Source organism: Lolium perenne, chromosome 1, assembly GCF_019359855.2.
Source record: "Lolium perenne isolate Kyuss_39 chromosome 1, Kyuss_2.0, whole genome shotgun sequence".
NCBI lineage: Eukaryota > Viridiplantae > Streptophyta > Magnoliopsida > Poales > Poaceae > Lolium > Lolium perenne.
The window spans coordinates 179045800-179066318 of NC_067244.2; the positions used below are offsets into that span (position 1 = coordinate 179045800).

Below are 20519 nucleotides of genomic sequence, written 5' to 3' on the forward strand. Positions count from 1 at the left end.
GGGTGTCGTGGATGTAACCACGGCAGATGCTACGGGGGGTAGCACTTCATTGATGCGAGGGGAAGGGAACATTGCCATCTACGGGTCGAGGTGCAAGAGACGCAAGGGTTTTACCCAGGTTCAGCCCCTCCGGAGAGTAAAAGGCCTACGTCCTGCTAGATCTTTATTGCTCAGTGGAGAATTACAATGGGGGGGGCTCAGTCGGCGGCTACGCCGAGAGCTTACAGGGGGAGATTGGATCTCAAGTAAGGTGTCCCCTAGGGTTTAAGCTCGGGGGTTTATATAAGCACCCCCGATCTAGGGTTACATGGAGATAACTCCGAATCATATCAGTTGCTACTAATCCGGGATCCGCTATCCCCCTCTCAAGTAATCTTCTTGTCCAGCCGTGTGGACCTCCTCCTTGGGATCACGGCCCGGGCCGCCTTAGGGGCCTGGTCGCTTAGGCGACTGGCGATCCACCCGAGCCTCTATCTTCATGGCGACTGGGACTGGCGACCCACCCCCTATGGGCATATCCCCATCAGTAGTCCCCAAGCGCGGTGGTGATGAAGCGCGGATCTGGAGCAAGTCTTGGAGAGGCGCGGTGATGGATCAAGATGAGTCGCCGCCGGGCTTCCAAAGATAAAGTCGCGGGTGCGGTGGCAGTCTTAGTCGCCAGAATTTGATCAGTCAGTCGGCGTGTGACAGTCGGCTCTGGCCAGTCGCCGTTTGCCAGTCGACGCGTAGTCATCATAGAGACACGTGGAGAGGCCAACGGCTAGATTTCACGTTGACCGAGGCGCACACCGTTTGCATGTTGTTGACCGTTGGGCTCGACGTGACCGCTAACGGCTAGTTTAACGGCTATTCAGCCGGTGACGGCGCAGATCTCGACCGTTGATTGCGGGGCGGCGATTCCGGGACGATTCAACGAACAGATTTCATCCTCAATCTGAGCGAGTGCGGGCGGTATAAAGGGTCGCCCCTAGGATTAGGGTTCAACACTCCTCCGCATTCATCCCCCATCTTCTCTTCATCTCATCTTCATTCCAAACTCCACACACATCCATGGCGGCGAAGGGTTGGGGCAAGTCGAAGGTCACGCGGGAGTCTCTCCTCCCGTACGTCGCCTCCGGGGTCATCCCGGAGTTTAACCGAGAGCGATGGCGGGTTCCGCCGGCGAACGAGACGGAGCCCCTCCCACGGCCCGGGGAGTTCGTGATCTTCATGAGCTTCCTCGATCGCGGGTTCGCTCTCCCCACCTCCGATTTCCTCCGGCAGTTGCTGGCCTTCTACAGCATCAAGGTTTCCGACCTCGGGCCGCACAGCGTCCAGCAGATTTCTCTGTTCGTGGCGCTGTGCGAATGCTACTTGGGCTGTCCGCCCTACTTCCCGCTGTGGGTGTCCATCTTCCATGGGCGGGCGACTCGGGCCAGCAAGAACAGCGAAGCACTCATCCCAAACGGGGGGATCACCTTCCAGGTGAAGTCCGGGGAAAGCTTCATCGACATGGCGCTCCCCAAGAAGGCGCAGTCGCTGTGGCGTCGTTTCTGGTTCTACGCCAAGGAGTACACTCCCCCGGGCGAGGTATGCATTCCCCAATACAGTCCCGAGCCGAGCGTCCCGCGGCGCCTCAATGTCCGGTCGCTGCCGCGCGAGCAGGAGAAGGTGGTGAAGGATATGCGCCAAGCGATCCAGGCGCTAAAAGATGACGGCCTGACGGCGGTCGACATGTACAACTGTTGGCTTGGCCGGCGGCTGATCCCCCTGCGGTGCCGAGCTCACCCCATGTGGGAGTACCGGGGACAGAATGACCGCACCCGGTCGACGGCGACCGAGTGGGACGAGGGCGAGTACCGGAAGGCGCTTGCCAAGATCACTACTGCCACCTTCACTTCCTTCGAAGACGGCTTGCAGCCCTACACCGAAGACACCCCAGCGCCTCAGGTAATGCTTCGCATGGCGACTTCGCACGGCCTGGCCGCGCTTCTTCCTTTCTGACTTGTCCCTTTGATTCGATTACAGCGTTGGCAGAAGATCGCGGACCACCTCCCTCCTCTCGCCGGGAAGGAACCACCGGAGATGACCGAGGGCGAGGAGGAAGAGGTCGACGAGGAGGAGGAGCGCACCGAGTCGGAGTCGGAGGCGCGGGACTTCATCAGACTCCCGCGCGGGTCGAAGAGGGGTGCCGAGTCCTCGTCCCAGGGCGCGGCTGAAGAGGAGGCGACCTCTCGCCCGGAGGACAAGGCGGAGCCCTCCAAGGAAGGGGCTGAGCCGCTATCGAAGCGACTGCGCCCCACTCTCCTGGAAGGGTCCATGAGGCTTCAGCGTCCTTTGAAGGACGCGATCGATGCGGGAGCTCGGGCTGGTCCGGGCGTAAGAGCGATTCCCACGGTGAAGTAAGTACTTCTTGTCGGATTTGTCCTTCTTGCGGCGGACCGGGTGTCGACTCACCTCACCTCCTTGTAGGTCCAAGAAGAAGACCTTGGCGAAGCCGCCCGCGGCCGGGGTGGCGGCCACGAGGGCGGCCGAGGCAAAGAAGAAAGCCGCGGAGAGGAAGGCGGCGCCGTCCGACCTTGGGGGCGCGGGGTCGGCTCCGGAAGAGCCTGCCGCCGGGAGCCAAGCGGAGAAGGAGAGCACTAGCCGCGTCGAGCCCACCGCCAACGTCTTTCCTCTACCCAGCATGGCTCGCGGGGGCATGGCGAGTGCAGCGACGGGTCCAGACGTTACTCCGCCCGTGGTGGAGGAGGAGTCGACTGACGTTGGATCGACCGAGGGGCAGAAGGCACCCGAGGTTGAAGAGGACATCGTCGAGGAGGGCGGTCTGTCAGAGCCACTGAAAGAGTGCCGGTCCAAGGCCGCCAGGGACCGAGCCCCGCCCAGTGACGCCGACACGCGGACGGGCGAAGTTCCATCGACTGAGGCGGTGATGCGAGCGGACGGGGCGACCGAGTCGCGTCATCCGCCGCCGTCTTCATTGACCTTCACCGAGCTCCACACGGCGCTTGGCGAGGCGCATGTGGTAAGTGTCGCTGAACACGTGGCCTAGTCACCCCCAGTCCCCGAGGGTCGACTTGGTCTGAAAGGGCGAGTCGAGTCTCTTCTGATTTTCGTTTGTTGACCTTGGCATTTTTTGTTTGGTTTTCGCAGGCGGAGATTAAGCGGCTGACCGCGCTTGTGGAGGAGGCGGCGCAGAAGAACCGGAAGCTGATTGCCCTGGGCAGTAAGTCAGGCCCGCTCGCCGTCCTCATTCAGTGTCACTGGCCCTGGCGTTCGTTCTCACCGTTTCCTTTTCTTGTAGCAGAGGCGCAGGCAAAGGCTCTTGCCGAGGCTCGGGAAGGGTTCGTCAAGGAGTCCTTCTACCGTGAAGCCGAGTTCCGGGCGCAGCAGGCCGAAGAGGCCCGGAAAAGGGCAAAAGCGGAGGTGGCGGAATTGACGAAGGTCCTGGAGCAGAAGGGCCGGGAGCTGGAGGACGTCATCGCCGAATACAAGGTGAAGCTGGAGGCCGCGACTGACGCGCGGGACTCTGCTCGTGGGGCTGCCGCGTCTCTGCGGGAGGAGGTGGCGGCCTTAAAGCAGCAGCACGCCAAAGAACTTGCTGCGGAGAAGGAGGCGTCCGAGGGCATCGTCCTGGCGGTGCAGGCCGAGAAGACCAACTTCGAGGCGTTCGTCAGAGAGATGTCGCGGCAGATTCTTGGTAAGTTCTTGTCGTCGCACTTCTTGTTTATTTGCCGGGGGTTCGAGCATCTGAACACGGCGAGTCGGCCTCGGGGGTCAGTCCCCGAGCGTGGCGAGTCGGCTCCGGGGGCCAGTCCCCGAGCGTGGCGAGTCGGCTCCGGGGGCCAGTCCCCGAGCGTGGCGAGTCGGCTCCGGGGGCCAGTCCCCGAGCGTGGCGAGTCGGCTCCGGGGGCCAGTCCCCGAGCGTGGCGAGTCGGCTCCGGGGGCCAGTCCCCGAGCGTGGCGAGTCGGCTCCGGGGGCCAGTCCCCGAGCGTGGCGAGTCGGCTCCGGGGGCCAGTCCCCGAGCGTGGCGAGTCGGCTCCGGGGGCCAGTTGGCGTTGAAGGGGAAGTTCTCATTTTCCCTTTTCCTTGTGTTGTTGACTGCAGGTACGTGCGACTTCGTGGAGACGGCGACTCCGCGGGAATGCCTGTCGACCGCGACCGCGCGTATCATCGCCTGCGCGGGGGAGATACTCGCCGCGCTCCAGTACCTAAGCCCGCGGGAGGTGATTCCGCGGGACACGCCATCCGTCTTCAAGGCGGTGTCCAACATTCCGGCTGTTGTTGACTGGCTTCGCCGCTCTTCCTGCCGCGTTGGCATTACCATGGCTCTGAGTATGGTGCTGGCGCATTACTCTGAAGGGTTCGACGTGGAGGAGGTCACCGCTGGCTTCCCCTCGGATCGGCGAGTTCGATGTTGCCGAAGTGCTGCGGCTGATGGATGCGGTGCGCCCCTTCGCCGACCGAGTACTGGCGACCGCGGACTTGGAGACTCATATCCCCAGCCAAGCGGCACCTGGTGACGCGGAGAAAGAGCCGGGCCCGGTGGACTACCCCGCGGAGCGCCTCTTCCATGCCGCTGCCGCCGGCTCGTTGTCGACATATCCGGTCGTGGTGTACACGCCGAAATTTCGTCACGGCGATGATGGCGTCGAGCCTTGTCGTAGAGGGGCTCCGGGTCGTCCTCGTAGTTTCTGAGTACCTGTGTAGGAAGTGGCTGGATTTCCCGCGAGCGGGAGTTAGTTGTAAATAAAATGATGACTTTTGCTTAAATATGATTCGGTGGTTGCTTTTGCATTATTTTGAGGCGGCGATGCATTGGAGTTGGTTCCGACTATCCATGGCCTTCAGGCCAGTCGCCTTGCGACCCCAATGAAGGCTATCGACTTGACTGTTTTCCTTTTCGAGCTGGGCGTCCCCAGTCGCAGTACGTAGTCATTATAGTACGAATAGCAGCCTCATGGGTGGAGTAGTGGTGAGTTGTATTTTGCGCTGTTCGGATGTAGCGCGCCACTCGTCGTGGCTCGGTGAGCCAGCCGCTAGGCGACTCCAAAGGGGATCATTGCGGGCGTATTTTCCTTGGCGAGCCGCGGGTCCGTTTTGCGGAGTCCCTAGTCGAAGTACTTAGCCGCACAATTCGCCAACCTAAGGTAGAGGAGGGCATTGGTGTGCTTTATAGCGTAGCACAAGGCGGTCGCCGAGGCCCGTGGGGCTGGCCGAGCGTGCGGCCCTGCTGTGGGTTCCAGTCGCCGTTTTCACCCGACGGCGTTAGAGATGGTGGGTGACCGGGCCTGGTGTTGCGCCTCGGTTACGCCGCCATCCCGTGTTAGCCCGGCTACTTGGCCGATCGTGGACTTCTCTCTTCCAGCAGCGGCGACCGGAGGTCTCTCAGCACCTAGTCGCTTGTTGCGGCGACTAAGCCGGTGTGTACCGGGATGAGAGATGGCGATATCTGGCGGGTGAAGGAGAGGTAGTCGGAGCTTGAGATCAAAAAAAATGGTCGGCGATTTTTATTAACCTCTGAATTTTCGGATTACATTTTTTCCTTAGGTATAGAACCGCCGGAGAAGGTTGATGTTCCAGGGGCGCTCCACCTCTTTAGTGAGCGGCTCGCCTTTGTCGTCCTTGCGGACGTCGATGAGATAGTAGGAGTCGTTGCCGAGTACGCGGCTGACGGCGAATGGTCCTTCCCAGGGCGGGGACAGCTTGTGCATCCCTTTCTTGTCCTGGATTAGCCGGAGTACCAGGTCGCCGACTTGGAAGGAGCGACTCCGAACGCGGCGACTGTGGTAACGACGGAGGTCCTGCTGGTAAATGGCGGTTCTGGAGAGTGCGAGGTCTCGGGCCTCCTCGAGGAGATCGATGTCGTCTTGGCGCGCTCGCTCGTTGTCTTCTTCGGCGTAGTTGGCGACCCGAGGCGAGTCGTAGGCGATGTCCGTGGGCATGACGGCCGGCGCCATATACCAGGAAGAAAGGCGTGAAGCCGGTTGACCTGTTAGGCGTTGTGCGAATGCCCCATAGTACGAAGAGAGCTCCTCTGCCCAGCAACCGGCTGCGCGCTCTAGGGGCACGACCGGGCGTGGTTTGAGTCCGTGCGGGATGCTCTGGTTTGCCCTTTCGCTTGGCCGTTCGACTCGGGGTGGGCGACTGAGGCGAGATCGAGTCGGATGCCCTTTTCTTCGCAAAAGTCAGCCATCTCCCCTTTGGCGAAGTTGGTGCCGTTGTCGGTTATGATACTGTGAGGGTAGCCGTACCGATAGATGAGCTCGCGTAGGAACTTTGTAGCCGTCTTCCCGTCGCACTTCTTTATGGGCTTTGCTTCTACCCACTTGGTGAACTTGTCCACCGCTACCAGGAGGTGAGTATATCCGCCGGGGGCCGTTTTGAATTTTCCCACCATGTCCATGCCCCATACGGCGAAGGGCCAGGTGAGGGGGATGGTCTTCAATGCCGATCCTGGCATGTGCGACTGGCTTGCATACTTTTGGCACCCGGCGCATGAACGGACAAGGGCGATTGCGTCTTCGTGGGCTGTTGGCCAGTAGAAGCCGTGACGAAAGGCCTTGGCGACGATTGAACGCGCGCCTGCGTGGTGGCCGCAGTCCCCTGCGTGGATGTCGCGCAGAATGTTACGCCCTTCCGCCGTGGTGACGCATCGTTGGAACACTCCCGAGACACTGCGCTTGTATAGCTCATTGTTGATGATGGTGAAGGACTTGCATCTGCGCACGATGGCGCGTGCTTTGGTTTCATCCATCGGCAGTGCCTGGCTCTCGAGGTAGCTTATGTATGGCTCGGTCCAATCGGTGCTGTCGACGGCGAGTGCGACTAAGGTGGAGTCGGGAGCAGGTGGCTCGGCAATGTCCAGCTCGCGCGGTGCGCGCACCGAGGGGTGGCTGAGGATGTCCAGGACGACGCCCGGAGGAGGTTGAAGTCGCTTGGACCCGATTCTGGCTAGCGCGTCGGCTTCTTCGTTCTTGCGCCTGTCAACCCACTCGACGACGTGACCGGCGAAGCCAGCGCCGGCTTGGTCGACGGCGCGTTTGTATGCGATCATGTTGGCGTCTGTGGCGTCGCAGGTGCCGGAAGTTTGGCTGGCGACTAGGTCGGAATCGCCGAGGCAGCGCAGCCGTGTTGCGCCCATCTCTTTTGCGACTCGCATGCCGTGCAGGAGCGCCTCGTACTCGGCCATGTTGTTGGTGCATGGCTCGAATCTGAGTTGCAGGACGTACTTCACTGTGTCGCCCTTTGGTGATGTGAGGACGACTCCCGCGCCTGCTCCTTCGAGGTTTTTAGAACCGTCGAAGTGCAACGTCCAATGTTTGAGGTCCGCGGGGGAGCTTGGCTGCTGGGCCTCTTCCCAGTCGGCGAGGAAGTCGGCGAGTGCTTGAGATTTGATGGCGTGGCGTGACTCGTAGGTGATGTTGTGGACGCCGAGCTCGACTGCCCACTTGGCGATCCGGCCAGTTGCGTCGCGGTTGCGGATGATGTCGGCGAGTGGTGTTGAGGCGACTACCTTGATGGGGTGCTCGTGGAAGTAAGGCCAGCCGCCGCCGGGCCCCGAGGACGGCGTACACCAGCTTACGGTAGTGTGGATACCGTTGCTTGGATTCGATTAAGGCTTCGCTGATGTAGTAGACCGGGCGTTGTACCAGTTGCTCCCTTCCTTCCTCCTTCCGTTCGACGACCATGACTGCGCTTATAGCGCGGTTCGACGCGGCGACGTATAGGAGCATGGTTTCTTTTGGCAGCGGGGCCGCGAGGATAGGGGCATTCGAGAGAGCATGCTGGAGTTCCTCTAGGGCCCGCTGCGCCTCGTCTGTCCACCGGAATGATTCCGACTTCTTGAGCAAGCGGTATAGTGGCATGGCCTTGTCTCCGAGCCGGGGTATGAAGCGACTGAGGGCGGCGACTCGACCGGCGAGTTTCTGCGCGTCGACTAGGCATGCTGGCTGCTTGGTGCGCATGACCGCCGTGTCTTCTCCGGGTTAGGTTCGATGCCTCGCTGGAGACGACGTAGCCTAGCAGCTGTCCTGATGGAACCCCGAAGGTGCACTTCAAAGGGTTGAGCTTGATCTTGTACCGCCGTAAGTTGGCGAATGTTTCGGCGAGGTCGCTGACGAGGTCGGTCTGTCGAGTCGATTTGACCACCACGTCGTCGATGTAGACATGCACATTGCGGCCGATCTGGCTTTCCAAGCAGCTGTTCATGCACCGCTGGTACGTTGCTCCGGCGTTCTTGAGGCCGAAGGTCATGGACGTGTAGCAGTAGGCGCCTAGGGGTGTGATGAATGCAGTCTTCTCTTGGTCTTCCTTGGCCATCTTTATTTGATTGTACCCGGAGTATGCATCCAGGAAACATAGCGACTCGGACCCGGCGACCGCGTCGATAATCTGGTCGATTCGCGGTAGGACGAATGGGTCCTTGGGGCACGCGCTGTTGAGGCTTGTGTAATCGATACACATTCGCCACGTCTTGTTCTTCTTTAGCACTAGGACTGGGTTTGCCAGCCATTTCGGGTGCTTGATTTCTATGATGAAGCCGGCAGCGAGTAGCCGGTTTACTTCTTCGGCGATTGCGCGTCGCCGTTCTTCTCCCACAGGGCGCATTGCCTGCCTAACGGGTCGCGCGGTGGGATCGACATGTAATTTGTGCTCAGCAAGTTCTCTCGGGACACCTGGCATGTCAGATGGTTTCCATGCAAAGATATCTCGATTCTCACGGAGAAACTTGATGAGCGCGCTTTCCTATTGGGCGGACAGGCCCGTCCCAATGGTAACTTGCCTACTTGGATCGTTTTCTACAAGATCTACTTGGCGAGTGCCTGCTGCGGCCTTGAAGGTTGCTGCGGACGAGTCGAGCTCGGTTGGCTTCTCCAGGATGGCGGGGTCGTTGCGGTCGACTGGGTACTTGGCGAGCTCGGCGGAGTTGTCTTGTTCGTCGGCGATGACGGCGTCGGCGAGCTTGGCGCTGTCGTCCTCGCATTCCAATGCCATCTCCGGGTCGCCGTGGATGGTGATGACGCCTCGAGGCCCTGGCATCTTCATCATGTTGTACGCGTAGTGTGGGGTCGCCATGAAGCGGGCGAACGCTTGTCGGCCGAGTACGCAATGGTAAGAGCTTCGGAAGTTCACCACCTCGAACGTTATCCGCTCGGTGCGGTAGTTCACGGGCGTGCCGAAGGTGACTGGCAGCGTCACCTTGCCGATCGGGAAGGCCTTCCGCCCGGGGACGATGCCGTGGAACGTGACCTTGGTGTTCTCAAGGCGTGAGTCCGGCAGACCAAGCCGCTGGAAGGTGTCGTAGTACATGATGTTGATGGAGCTTCCCCCGTCCATCAGGGTTTTTGGTAGCCAGTAGTCGGCGACCTTGGGCCTGACGACTAGCGCCACTCGCCCGGGGTACTCGATGCGGGGGGCGTGATCTTCGCGGCTCCAGGTGATGCTTTGCTCGGACCAGTTGAGCCACCGGGGTACGTCGGAAAGTATGACTGCGTGTACCGCCACTGCCCTTGCGAGGACCTTCCTGTCCCGTCGGTCGCCGACCCCGGTGAAGGTGTGGAGCGAGCCGGCGCTGCGACCGAAGCCCTCTCCCTTGTGCTGGTCTTGGTCTTTGGCGCGCTCTTTGTGCTGGTTGCCGCCGTCGTTTTCCTTGGCGCGGCGAGCTCTTTCTATCTGCTTCAGGGAGTAGCAATTTCCCGTCGTGTGGTTGGCGGGCTTGCCCTCCTTGCTGTGATAGATGCATGGTGCATCTAGGAGGCTGCGGGCGTCGAAGCGCTTGGGCTGAGGCCGATCCTCCCGAGGTGCACGAGTGTCGCGCCGAAACGATTTTGGCTCGCGCTGCTCGTAATCGGTGGTAGCGACTAGCTCGTTGTGTCCTCCCTCTCCGCGGCGCTTGCCGTTGTTAGACCGGCCGGCGAACCGGTAGTCGCCACGCCGAGGCTCCGTGTGCGCAGGGCGGCGATTGCGTCGTTGACCGTACTCGTCGTCCGAGTCGACTGTAGGGTCTTCATCGGCGTAGCGGGTGGCGATGTCGAAGAGCTCGGAGATTGAGATATTGTCCCAGCTGACGCGACGGAGCTTGGCGCTTAGCGGTTCATACCGGCAGCAGCGTCGGAAGCAGTAGATTGCCGTGTCCGTGCTGATGCCGCTGGAGGTCGTCCACATGTCCTGCCAGCGCTGCACCCACCGGCGGGTCGACTCGCGCGGGCCTTGGACGCAGCGATCTAGGTCTTCTATGGTTGTGGCACGGGTGTATGCGCTGGCGAAGTGCTGGATGAACGCGGCGCGGGCTTCTTCCCAGGAGTCGATGCTGTTGACGGTGAGGGTATTGAACCAATGGCGATTGACGCCGTCCATCATGAGGGGCAGGTACCGCGCTGCGAGTAACTCGGAGTGGCCCTGGATCCCCAATGCCATGGCGTACGAGTCGATCCGGCATGCAGTGGGGTCAATGCTTGTATCGTACTTTTCGATGTCGCGGGGTCCTTTGAACCCTACAGGATACGGCTCGCCTCTAATCATCGGCCCGAAGCAAGCGGGGCCGATTCGGGTGAACGCGCTCTGGCGCGGAGCTTCATCGGCGTGGCGGTCGTTCAATCGATTGCGCGCCCGCCATTCTTGGTCGTTGACGATGTGGGTTCGGGCGTCAACTGGCTGCCCGTTAGCGGCGACCATCATCCGCGCGGGGCGCGGCTCGACTCGGTTGTTAGACGAGTGGCCGCGCGCGGTGCCGGCGGCGGGCCGTTGTTGGCGTTGACGATTGCGCGGTTTGCCGCGTCTGACGACGCCGCGCGACTGGCGGATGTGCGCGAATAGAGTCGCCCCTGCGAGTCGGCTGCGGCGTGCTGCTGCTCCAATGCCTTGGCTACCAAAGCCTTGGCGTGCTGGACGAGGATCGCGCCGTCTCCCGTTTCGGGGATTCTTGCGAGGACGGCCTGCGCAGCTGCCACGTTATCGGCTGGAGACGAGTGCAGTGGTAGGCCGTTGGCGTCGACCTCTGCCCGAGGAACTTCGGGCGGTGGTGGTGGGGGTGGCGGGGGTGCTCCGCGCGCTGCTCTATCTGCAGCAGCCCGACTTCCTTCCGGGATGTCAGGGTTTTGGACTCGGGCGACCCGGATTTCTCCGTCTGGGTCGTCGAAGTTAAGGCGTGCGCTGGGAAAGTCGTTCGCGCGGGCGCGCTCCATGCGCCGGCGGTTTCGCTGCTGACGATAGTGGGACACGGCCCTTACTTCATCTTGCTCGAGGCGGAATTTCTGCCTTTCGGCGAGCTCCTTTTTCCTCTGCTCCTCGAGGGCCGCCCGGTGCGCCTCGATCTCGGTTGCGGTGGCGGTTGCGGGGAGGGGAGTGGTGAAGGCGTCGACTGGGAGCTCTTCTTCACCCCCTGCCATGAAGACTGCGGTCGGGTAGCGGTAACGCGGGGCCTCGACAGAGTCCGAGTCGTAGTCGCTGCCGAAGAGGGAGAGGATGGAGTCATCCTCGAAGCCACCTTCGAAGTCGCTCGGGTGGGAGACCAGGGAGATAGAGTCCTTGGTTGATGCTGTGGCGATGGAGCGGGCAGTCGGGGACGCAGCGGTGGATCCCGCAACCGACGTTGCAGCGATGATGTCGGTGAAGTCGGCGTCGATCGCAGCGATGACGGAGTCGATGGCCGGGATGGTGTCGGCGGAATCGGCGGCTGGAGCGGTGTCGGCGGTGTCGGCGACTGCCAAGGCAACAGTGGAGTTGGCGGTCGGTGCCACGACCGCCGACTCGGCATCGTCTTCCAGGGCCGCCTCGGCCTCCGCGTATACCTCGCCGGTGACCGGGCGAGTAGCAGTGAGGAGCTGCCCGGGCGCGAAGGGGTCGTGCGAGCGACTGGGGCGAGGCTCAGAGGGGTCGCTGACGCCGGCGAGCCCAACGAAGAGGTTGATGGAGCCGATCGGCACCATCCAGGCGTGCTTGAGAGGCGACGAGGCGGGCCGGTAGGTGCTTGGCTGGATGTGGAAGAAATTGCCGGTGGCGATCATCCTGCCGGAAGCAACCGGCCGCCGTATTGGCGAGTAGGGCCTCGCCGTAGCTCGAAGGCTTGATGTCCCATGCCCCACGGTGGGCGCCACTGTCGTGGATGTAACCACGGCAGATGCTACGGGGGGTAGCACTTCATTGATGCGAGGGGAAGGGAACATTGCCATCTACGGGTCGAGGTGCAAGAGACGCAAGGGTTTTACCCAGGTTCAGCCCCTCCGGAGAGTAAAAGGCCTACGTCCTGCTAGATCTTTATTGCTCAGTGGAGAATTACAATGGGGGGGGCTCAGTCGGCGGCTACGCCGAGAGCTTACAGGGGGAGATTGGATCTCAAGTAAGGTGTCCTCTAGGGTTTAAGCTCGGGGGTTTATATAAGCACCCCCGATCTAGGGTTACATGGAGATAACTCCGAATCATATCAGTTGCTACTAATCCGGGATCCGCTATCCCCCTCTCAAGTAATCTTCTTGTCCAGCCGTGTGGACCTCCTCCTTGGGATCACGGCCCAGTCGCCTTAGGGCCCAGTCGCTTAGGCGACTGGCGATCCACCCGAGCCTCTATCTTCATGGCGACTGGGACTGGCGACCCACCCCCTATGGGCATATCCCCATCAGTGGGTGTGAGACATGATGGGAAACAAATCTTAGTCGGTTGCCAACAAGTTTTTGCTCGGCAGTGAAGCGGTCACCAACATGATGGTTGTGAGCAGACCCCTCAGGGACACCAACGTTGTGGAGGCTTCTGAGCACCTGTCGAACCACATCCACCTCTGTCGTTACGTGGCTTCCAGGATATCTGTCACCTCCTCCACCGCATGTTGCCTACTTAGGTGCAATAGTGGGAGATGAACAACGACGGTGAGATGAGCGTGCAAACAAAAGATATATTATTAAGTACCATGTATTGATCATCGCCCACTCCCTCTGTTCCTATGAACTTGGAAATACGACTGCCACGCGTCATTGCCTCCTCTTATTTGCATATATAGTGTCTCGCCATCATGAAGCTAGCGCTCGCCACAATGTCGGCGGCGGCAGCAGCCAACAACTCAACGTCTTGTGTCGCTCCAACACAACATCTTCAACGAAGGCGAGCAAGCGATCGACGTGGTGGCAACGGGGCTAGCAGCCCCACGTTTGTACTGCACCTGCGGTCCTGCACGACCTCCTCGACAGGCAAGCCAACGATGGCAGCGGGTCTAGCGGATAGTCATCTCCAACACCAGCACGACATCGTGGACGGTGGCATGCATGGTAGCACCGCGCTGGACGGGGAAGTCGATGATGGTAGCGAGGCCAGGGGCCAACGTCTCGTTCTGCACCTACACAACCTCCTCGATGGCGGCATACCAGCCTATGCTAATGCTCGGCGAGGAAGACACATAAAGCGGCACCGCCAGCAGTGGAGTCAGCCTAATCAGAGGTTGCTGCCGTTCGCCGGTAGGGCGAAGCTCGACCTTTGTTTCAGCCTCTCTGGCGACCACTGAGGGAGGAAAGGAGTTGGTGGGATCGGCGGGAGATTGCCGATACATCTTCCCTAGTATCGCCCCGCACTATGTCTCATCCAGCCACAGATACGGTATCAGAACTGTATACAGCTGTGTATTTGGCATCCTTTATTCACCGGAAAGGTACAAGCTAGAAAAAAAACCCGTGGAACCGTTCGATCGAAGCCATGTACCATTAGAGGGGAAAAAACGGGCACACGGATGGACGCATAACCGGCGGCCGGCGCGCAGGCAAGCCGCATTCAAAGAAAAAAAATATGTTGATCATTTTAATTTCTCTGATCGTTGTGGAATTTTTTTTTAATTGTGCTATGTCAGGCCTACCATAAATCCTAACCCACGACTTAAAGGTCATCATTCGTTTAGGAGGCATGCCTATCACAAACCGTTTCTTTTCGAAATCTGATTGAAAAGGAGAGCATTCATGTATGTTACTACCAAATTTGACGTGAAAAAGTAAGGAGAAAAACTTCAACAACTCCCTTCTTTCACGGGACGCGGACAGTTATAATTTAGATGGGTTATTTTGAGATGATGGATGGCTAGGATGATCTCAATGTTTGATGTCAAAGTGATACACCATCCCCAACTCCAATATAATAGTAAATATTTTCTAGAGGTGTTTAGTGAAAAATGAAATAATATGTAAATTTGTCAAAAAATGACACAGAATTACATTATGGGTATATACAGTTTTGATAAATTAGACAAGCCAATGCACTAATTTTAAAAGGCAATCACTTGAAGTTTCTTAACACTAAATGGATCAAGATGTGAAACACCCCAACAAAGTTTTATAAGATTTTGGCCTCCTTTTGAGTTGGTCTCGGAACTAGGCCTTAGTTTAACATTGACAATGAGGAATGTGTATTAAAATAAGCATTGTTATGTGAAAACATTTATTAATCATGTTCTAGTGTTTAATAGGAAAAATAAATAATATGTAAAACTTCTTATAATTTTTTTTGGCATGGAATTCCTAATACAAGTACATAAGCTTGGGATAAAAAAATATGACACAATAAATAGTCCAATTTTAGATGGCAAAGTTTCACAAAATGGACTATCTCCCATGAAGTTTCTTAACACTATGCAAAGCCCTACCTTTAAGTACCAAAACTTCCTCTAAAAAAAAGTACCAAAACTAAGTTAAGTAAGCATTGCACATGACGTTTTTCTCTTCGGTGCATATGCTCATTTTATTTAAAATGCATTTTAAATGTAGTCTAGACGAAAATAATAATACTACAACATTCAGTGCTAAAATAAGGCTTTTTGCGAGACACTATTTGTCTTTTTAAACAAGCCACGAAAAATGTCAGTTTTTTATGAAACTTTAGGCAAGCACGTAGAATATGGAGACGTACAAAACACTATTTTTTTTTAATATTTTGAAGTTTGTTTTTAAGGTAAAGGGAGCATATGCACTTCGGATAAAAGGGCATTTCTGAAGCTTTTGGCCAAGTATTTAGTTGGGATTGTAACTTGACTTTCCCTTTGCATTCATAATAATAATGTGAATTGAAATTACTACTTATTACATAAAAATATTCATTTACCATGTTTTATAAGTGTTTAATAAAATAATGAAATAATATGTGTAACTTGTAAAAAATAGAAAATTTGTGTTAAAATATTTATTTGCCTTTTTAGAACCATTTAATATAAAATGATATAACATGTAAAACTTGCTAGAAAATAGAACCCTTTTTTTTGCATGGAGTCATATTATGGGTATGTACCTTCTTCATTAGGATGATATAGAAAATAAGAGATTATTTCCAAGAAATTTTGCTTTAATGAATTTGTGCTCTTGTAGGCATCGACACACAATCCAGAAGCCGTCATCATTCTCGAACTGTAGAGCCATCTTCAGGTTATAGATACAGGTAGTCCTTGCTTGGCCCATGGGCGGTACAAGCAATGCACAAGATAATGCCACCACCCTCCGCGCATCCATTATCAAGTGTCTACTACCAAGACTACACTGCGCCACACTGTCGAGGCTCGTTGTCACCAACTGGAAAGAAACACATAGCTCCAAATCAGGTCCCTTCCATCCAACACCTGCTCCAAAAAAAAATCTGCAGCAGAGAGAATGACACTGTGCGTCACCATCTTCCAATATGGGAGACCTAGCTCTGGGATTCCCCTGGAGCAGCCGGGGAAAGAAGACGAGAGATGCAAGAGAGATTGCTTCAACAAGTGATGGCGGCTTGACACCGTTGGGAAACACCAAGAGGAAGGTGTGATGAGCACATCAGCAAGTTTTTCCTCAGTAAGAAACCAAGGTTTAATTGACCAGTAGGAGAAAGGCGTGACTTCTGAAGGTGTTGCTAGCTGACTATTGACAGGGCGCACTACCGGCGTCAGCAACAACGTGGAACCTGCACACAACACAACCAAAATACTTTGCCCAACTTACAATGAGGTTGTCAATCTCACTGGTTTTGCTGAACACAAAGGATTAAACGTATTGAGTCTAAAGAGATGTTTGCAGTGGAATTAAAGAGAACAATGTTGCAGAAAGTAAACAGAACATGATTGCAGTAGATGAATTTATCAATGTAAAAGAAAGGACCGGGGTCCACAGTTCACTAGAGCTGTCTCTCCATAAAGATAAATAACATGTGGGTGAATAAATTACAGATGGGTAATTGATAGAATAAAGACCATACATGACAAGATGATTACTATGAGATTCGTTTGGGCATTACAACATAATACATAGACCGTAATCCAACTGCGTCTATGACTAATAATCCACCTTCCGGTTATCGTCAGAACCCCTTTCAGTATTAAGTTGCAAGCAACAGATTATCGCATTAAGCAATGTGTGTAAAGTAAACAATAGAATTACCCTTGAACAAAACATTGTTGTTTTCTCCCTAGTAGCAACAACACATCTACAATCTTAGAAATTATTGTCACTCTTTCAAAAAACTAGAGGCATGAACCTACTATCGAGCATAAATACCCCCTCTTGGAGTCACAAGCATTTACTTGCCAGAGTAACTACTAGCAATAGAGAGCATGCAAGATCACAAATAACATATGACAAACATATAATCGATCTCAACATAGTATTCCGTATTCATCAGATCCCAGCAAACATAACATGTAGCATTACATAAAGATGATCTTGATCATGATAGGCAGCTCACAATATCTAAACCCGAGGCACAAATTGGAGAAGACAACCATCTAGCTACTGCTATGGACCCATAGTCCAGGGATGAACTACTCACGCATCACTTCCGAAGCGGGCATGGCGATGTAGATGCCTCCGGTGATGATCTCCCTCTCCGGCAGGGTGCCGGGAAGAGCTTCAGAACCCTCCCGAGCTAGGTTCTGCAATGGCGGCCACGCCGGAACTTTTCGTGGATGGAGGCTCTGGTATTTAGGATTTTCTCGAGATCATGAATAAATAGGCGGAAGGGCGAGGTCGGTGGAGGCCAGGGTGGCCCACACCACCCCTTGGCACGGGCCTAGGCCAGGCCGCGCCAAGGCATGGTCTGGCCGCCCTGCGCCTGTTCTTCGTCCCCCCTCTGGACTCTGTCTTCGTTAAGGTAAAATATTGACTTCGGCTTTTGTTTCATCCAATTCCGAGAATATTTCCTGTACAACTTTTCTGAAATACAAAACATCAGAAAACAGGGAACTGGCACTATGGCATCTTGTTAATAGGTTAGTGCCGGAAAATGTATAAAAGTACAACGAAATGTGAGCAAAACATATATAATTTGGTGTAAAACTAGCATGGAGCATCAAAAATTATAGATACGTTTGCGACGTATCAACATCCCCAAGCTTAACTCCTGCTCGTCCTCAAGTAGGTAAGTGATAACAAAATAATTTTTGAGGTGACATGAAGCCAACATAATCTTGATCAAATTATTGTAAAAGCATTGTAAGCTGGGATGAAAGTACTCTAAACATAGGTATAATAGACACAATTCTAAATTTCTAACAATAGAACTTAGCAACTATGTTATAACATGGAAGTAACTCAAACAAAGGATCATGAATAATTGTGCATTGGAAGCAACTGTTTGTTTATGAGCATAGAGAAAACATAGCAAAGTGGTACTCAACATGTCCTTTATGAAGCAGCAAAATATAAATGCTAGGACACCTTAAAGTTTAAAGGGTGACTAGATACAAGTAATTTGAGAACAAGCAATAGCATAATCATGAATCAATCAATAATAATTTTGGGACTATGCACATTATACTAAGAATGACAACTATGCTCTCTTAATTGGTGCATAAATAGAAGATGAAGTCTCAACATAAAAGTAAAAGAAAGACTCTTTGTAGAGGAACCAAGATTAACAAGTTTTATAAACCTTCCAAAAAGTATGGTACTCATTAGCTTTGAGCTCTCATTACCCCTATCATAAGCATCTTCAATGGTTAAAGTTAATGTGAGGGCAAATATGAGCTATATGCTTGACAAATCACAATTTGAAAATCTTGTGCCCCTTAAATACGAGTACCTAAACCTCACGATACTCAACTTAAATCCCAAATAAGTTCTTGTCATTGTAAGTATATATATGTATCATCGAGAACGCCAACGGGCTACCTCCTGCCCCATGATATGGAAGTACTCCTGCATAGGAGCAATCCCATACCAAAATGACAAGATAAACAGACAATGAGCATCTCAGCAATCCTTTTATTTACTACGGGTATAGCTTTTTATTGAAGATGCTTGATAGAATGCTCACTATGGTTCGCTGTAAATTTCCACCATGAATGATGCATGACTTAAATTGGCGGCCCAGGCGTTTCTCTAACATATATACAAACTCCATGGACTAACAAGTTTCCATTTTATTTCGCACCGCTAGGCATCCATAAACAAAAGAACTTGACATCGGCCTAATAGGAATAAGTGCAATGTTGAAAGCGTTCCCCATGAAAGCATGGTTGTGCTAACTCCCAACTCGCAATTTGCAAGCATATAAACTTCATAAGATAGTCACAATGTTTCAAGTTTATTTAGTGCAAGAAAGTAAATGTGCCATCAAGTTTGTGAGAGCTTTACTAACTAATTTTATCATGCCAGAATTTAATTTGAAAGATAAATAAAAGCATGATGAAAAAACTTGGAATAACAATAATGCTAGTAGGTAGATATGGTGTACACAATTGGAAAACTTTGGTTTTTAGTGGTTGGATGCAGGAGTAGAGTTCATACTCAGTACAAGCGAAGGCTAGCAAAAGACTGGGAGCGACCAACTAAGAGAGCAATAATGGTCATAATCATGCATACCGACAAAACAATATAAATCAAAGCATAAAGTAATATTACAAGTCAAAAACTAAATGATCATAGAGGCTTTAGTTGAATGGTTGTAGTCATAACATGATGCAAACATGTGCCAAGTCAACCCAATAAAGCATCAAAGGAGAATACCAGAATATTATGCTTTGTATGATGAAAATAACGTACAAATGATTTTTCAATTGCACATTATGCATTATCAGCTATTTGAGACAATTCATGCTACAACAATAAATACTAATCATATGACAAAAATAACATCCAACATGACATGCCAAAGTCTATGCCACAACCTAGACAAGCTTCCTTTTGCATCACTATAAGCATGAAACATTTTACTCGTCTCCAACACCAATCAACTTATTTAAAATAACTCTCAGAGATAAAAATAAATATGTACCAGAGAGATAATCATACATAAATAAAGAATACTAATGATCTCTGAACATAATTCGAGTGAAAGAACAGGAACTAAACGCAGTACTAGCAAACTAGAACACTCGCAGAACAATAAGAGCGAAAACTAGAGTGTTCTATGCAATTAAAACGGAGTGTGTCTTCCCCAAAACAAATATGCCGGGATCTAACCATATGCTATAGAAAAAAACAATACGAAACTAAAAACAAAAATAAAGATGCTCCAAGAACAACACATAGTGTATGAAGTAATAAAAATATAGCGCATTGAAAGATGACATGTTGCTTTGTTGATGAAGAGGGGATGCCTTGGGCATCCCCAAGCTTTGAAGCTTGTACCTCTTGGATATTTCTTGGGGTGACATGGGCATCCCCAAGCTTGAGCTTCATCTCATTGCATCATTCTTCTCTCCCTACATTTGAAAAGTTCCTCCATACAAAACTTCACACATATCTTATTAGCAGCATTAGTATAATCAAAATAACAAATTTACTTGGGTTCAGTTCTAACATATATCAAACATCTATTAAAGCATTAGATACTGTAGCAACCTCTTAAAAAATCCCTTTGCTCAAAAGAACTAAAAAATAAAGAGATTATGAGGCAAATCCAAATAGTGGCAGAAATCTGTCAAAACAGAACAACAGGTAAAGGTTGATTTTTTCGAAAATCTTCTGTTGCTCAAATCGAATAGTATTAAACTAACGAAAGTTAGATAATAACCTGGAGCATATTTATAAAAATTGGCAGCTCAAAATTCCCCTCTGGCTGTGATTACGAATTTTTATGGTGACAGCACATAATCTGTCTTCAGGACAACAACTTCCCCAAATCTTACTTTCTTTCTATTAGATGATATTCTTGGTATAAAAACGAAATAAAAATGATAAAGAGATGTTATTACAGAGGTATTAACTTCAAAGACTCAACAAAAAAAATTACAGAAATAAAACATGGGTTATCTTTAAAGAGTGCTTTTCTTTAACGCCTTTCAGCTAGGCGCAGAAAAAGAGCTAGCATCAAGTATTATCAAGTGAAGAAGCATCAAAGATAAAATATGAAACACATTTAAGTCTAACCCATTTCCTATGCCTAGGAACCTTGTAAGAAAATAAATAAAATAAGCACATAGTAACAAGCATGGGTAGGTGAAACAAGAGCAACTTGAGAACTTTCAATATAAAGAGAGGTGTTTTAGTAACATGGAAATTCTAACCATCATATTTTCCTCTCTCATAATAATTTTCAGTAGCATCATGAACAAACTCAACAATTTACATATCACATAAAAAATTCTTATCCTGAGCCACATGAA

At 52.6% G+C, this 20519-nt stretch overlaps 2 protein-coding genes across 2 annotated transcripts; both read left to right on the plus strand.

Annotated features, from left to right (window-relative positions):
- The first annotated feature begins 459 nt into the window (after positions 1–459).
- Positions 460–2385, plus strand: LOC127314329 (uncharacterized). Its single transcript, XM_051344788.2, has 2 exons — positions 460–1929; positions 2008–2385. The coding sequence occupies exons 1-2, from the start codon at positions 1051–1053 to the stop codon at positions 2383–2385; spliced, it is 1257 nt and encodes a 418-aa protein (XP_051200748.1). The 5' UTR covers positions 460–1050.
- Positions 2386–2450: 65 nt separating this feature from the next.
- Positions 2451–13472, plus strand: LOC127305974 (uncharacterized). Its single transcript, XM_051336604.2, has 5 exons — positions 2451–3004; positions 3133–3205; positions 3284–3679; positions 4088–4426; positions 13162–13472. The coding sequence occupies exons 1-5, from the start codon at positions 2666–2668 to the stop codon at positions 13470–13472; spliced, it is 1458 nt and encodes a 485-aa protein (XP_051192564.2). The 5' UTR covers positions 2451–2665.
- The last annotated feature ends 7047 nt before the right edge of the window (positions 13473–20519 follow it).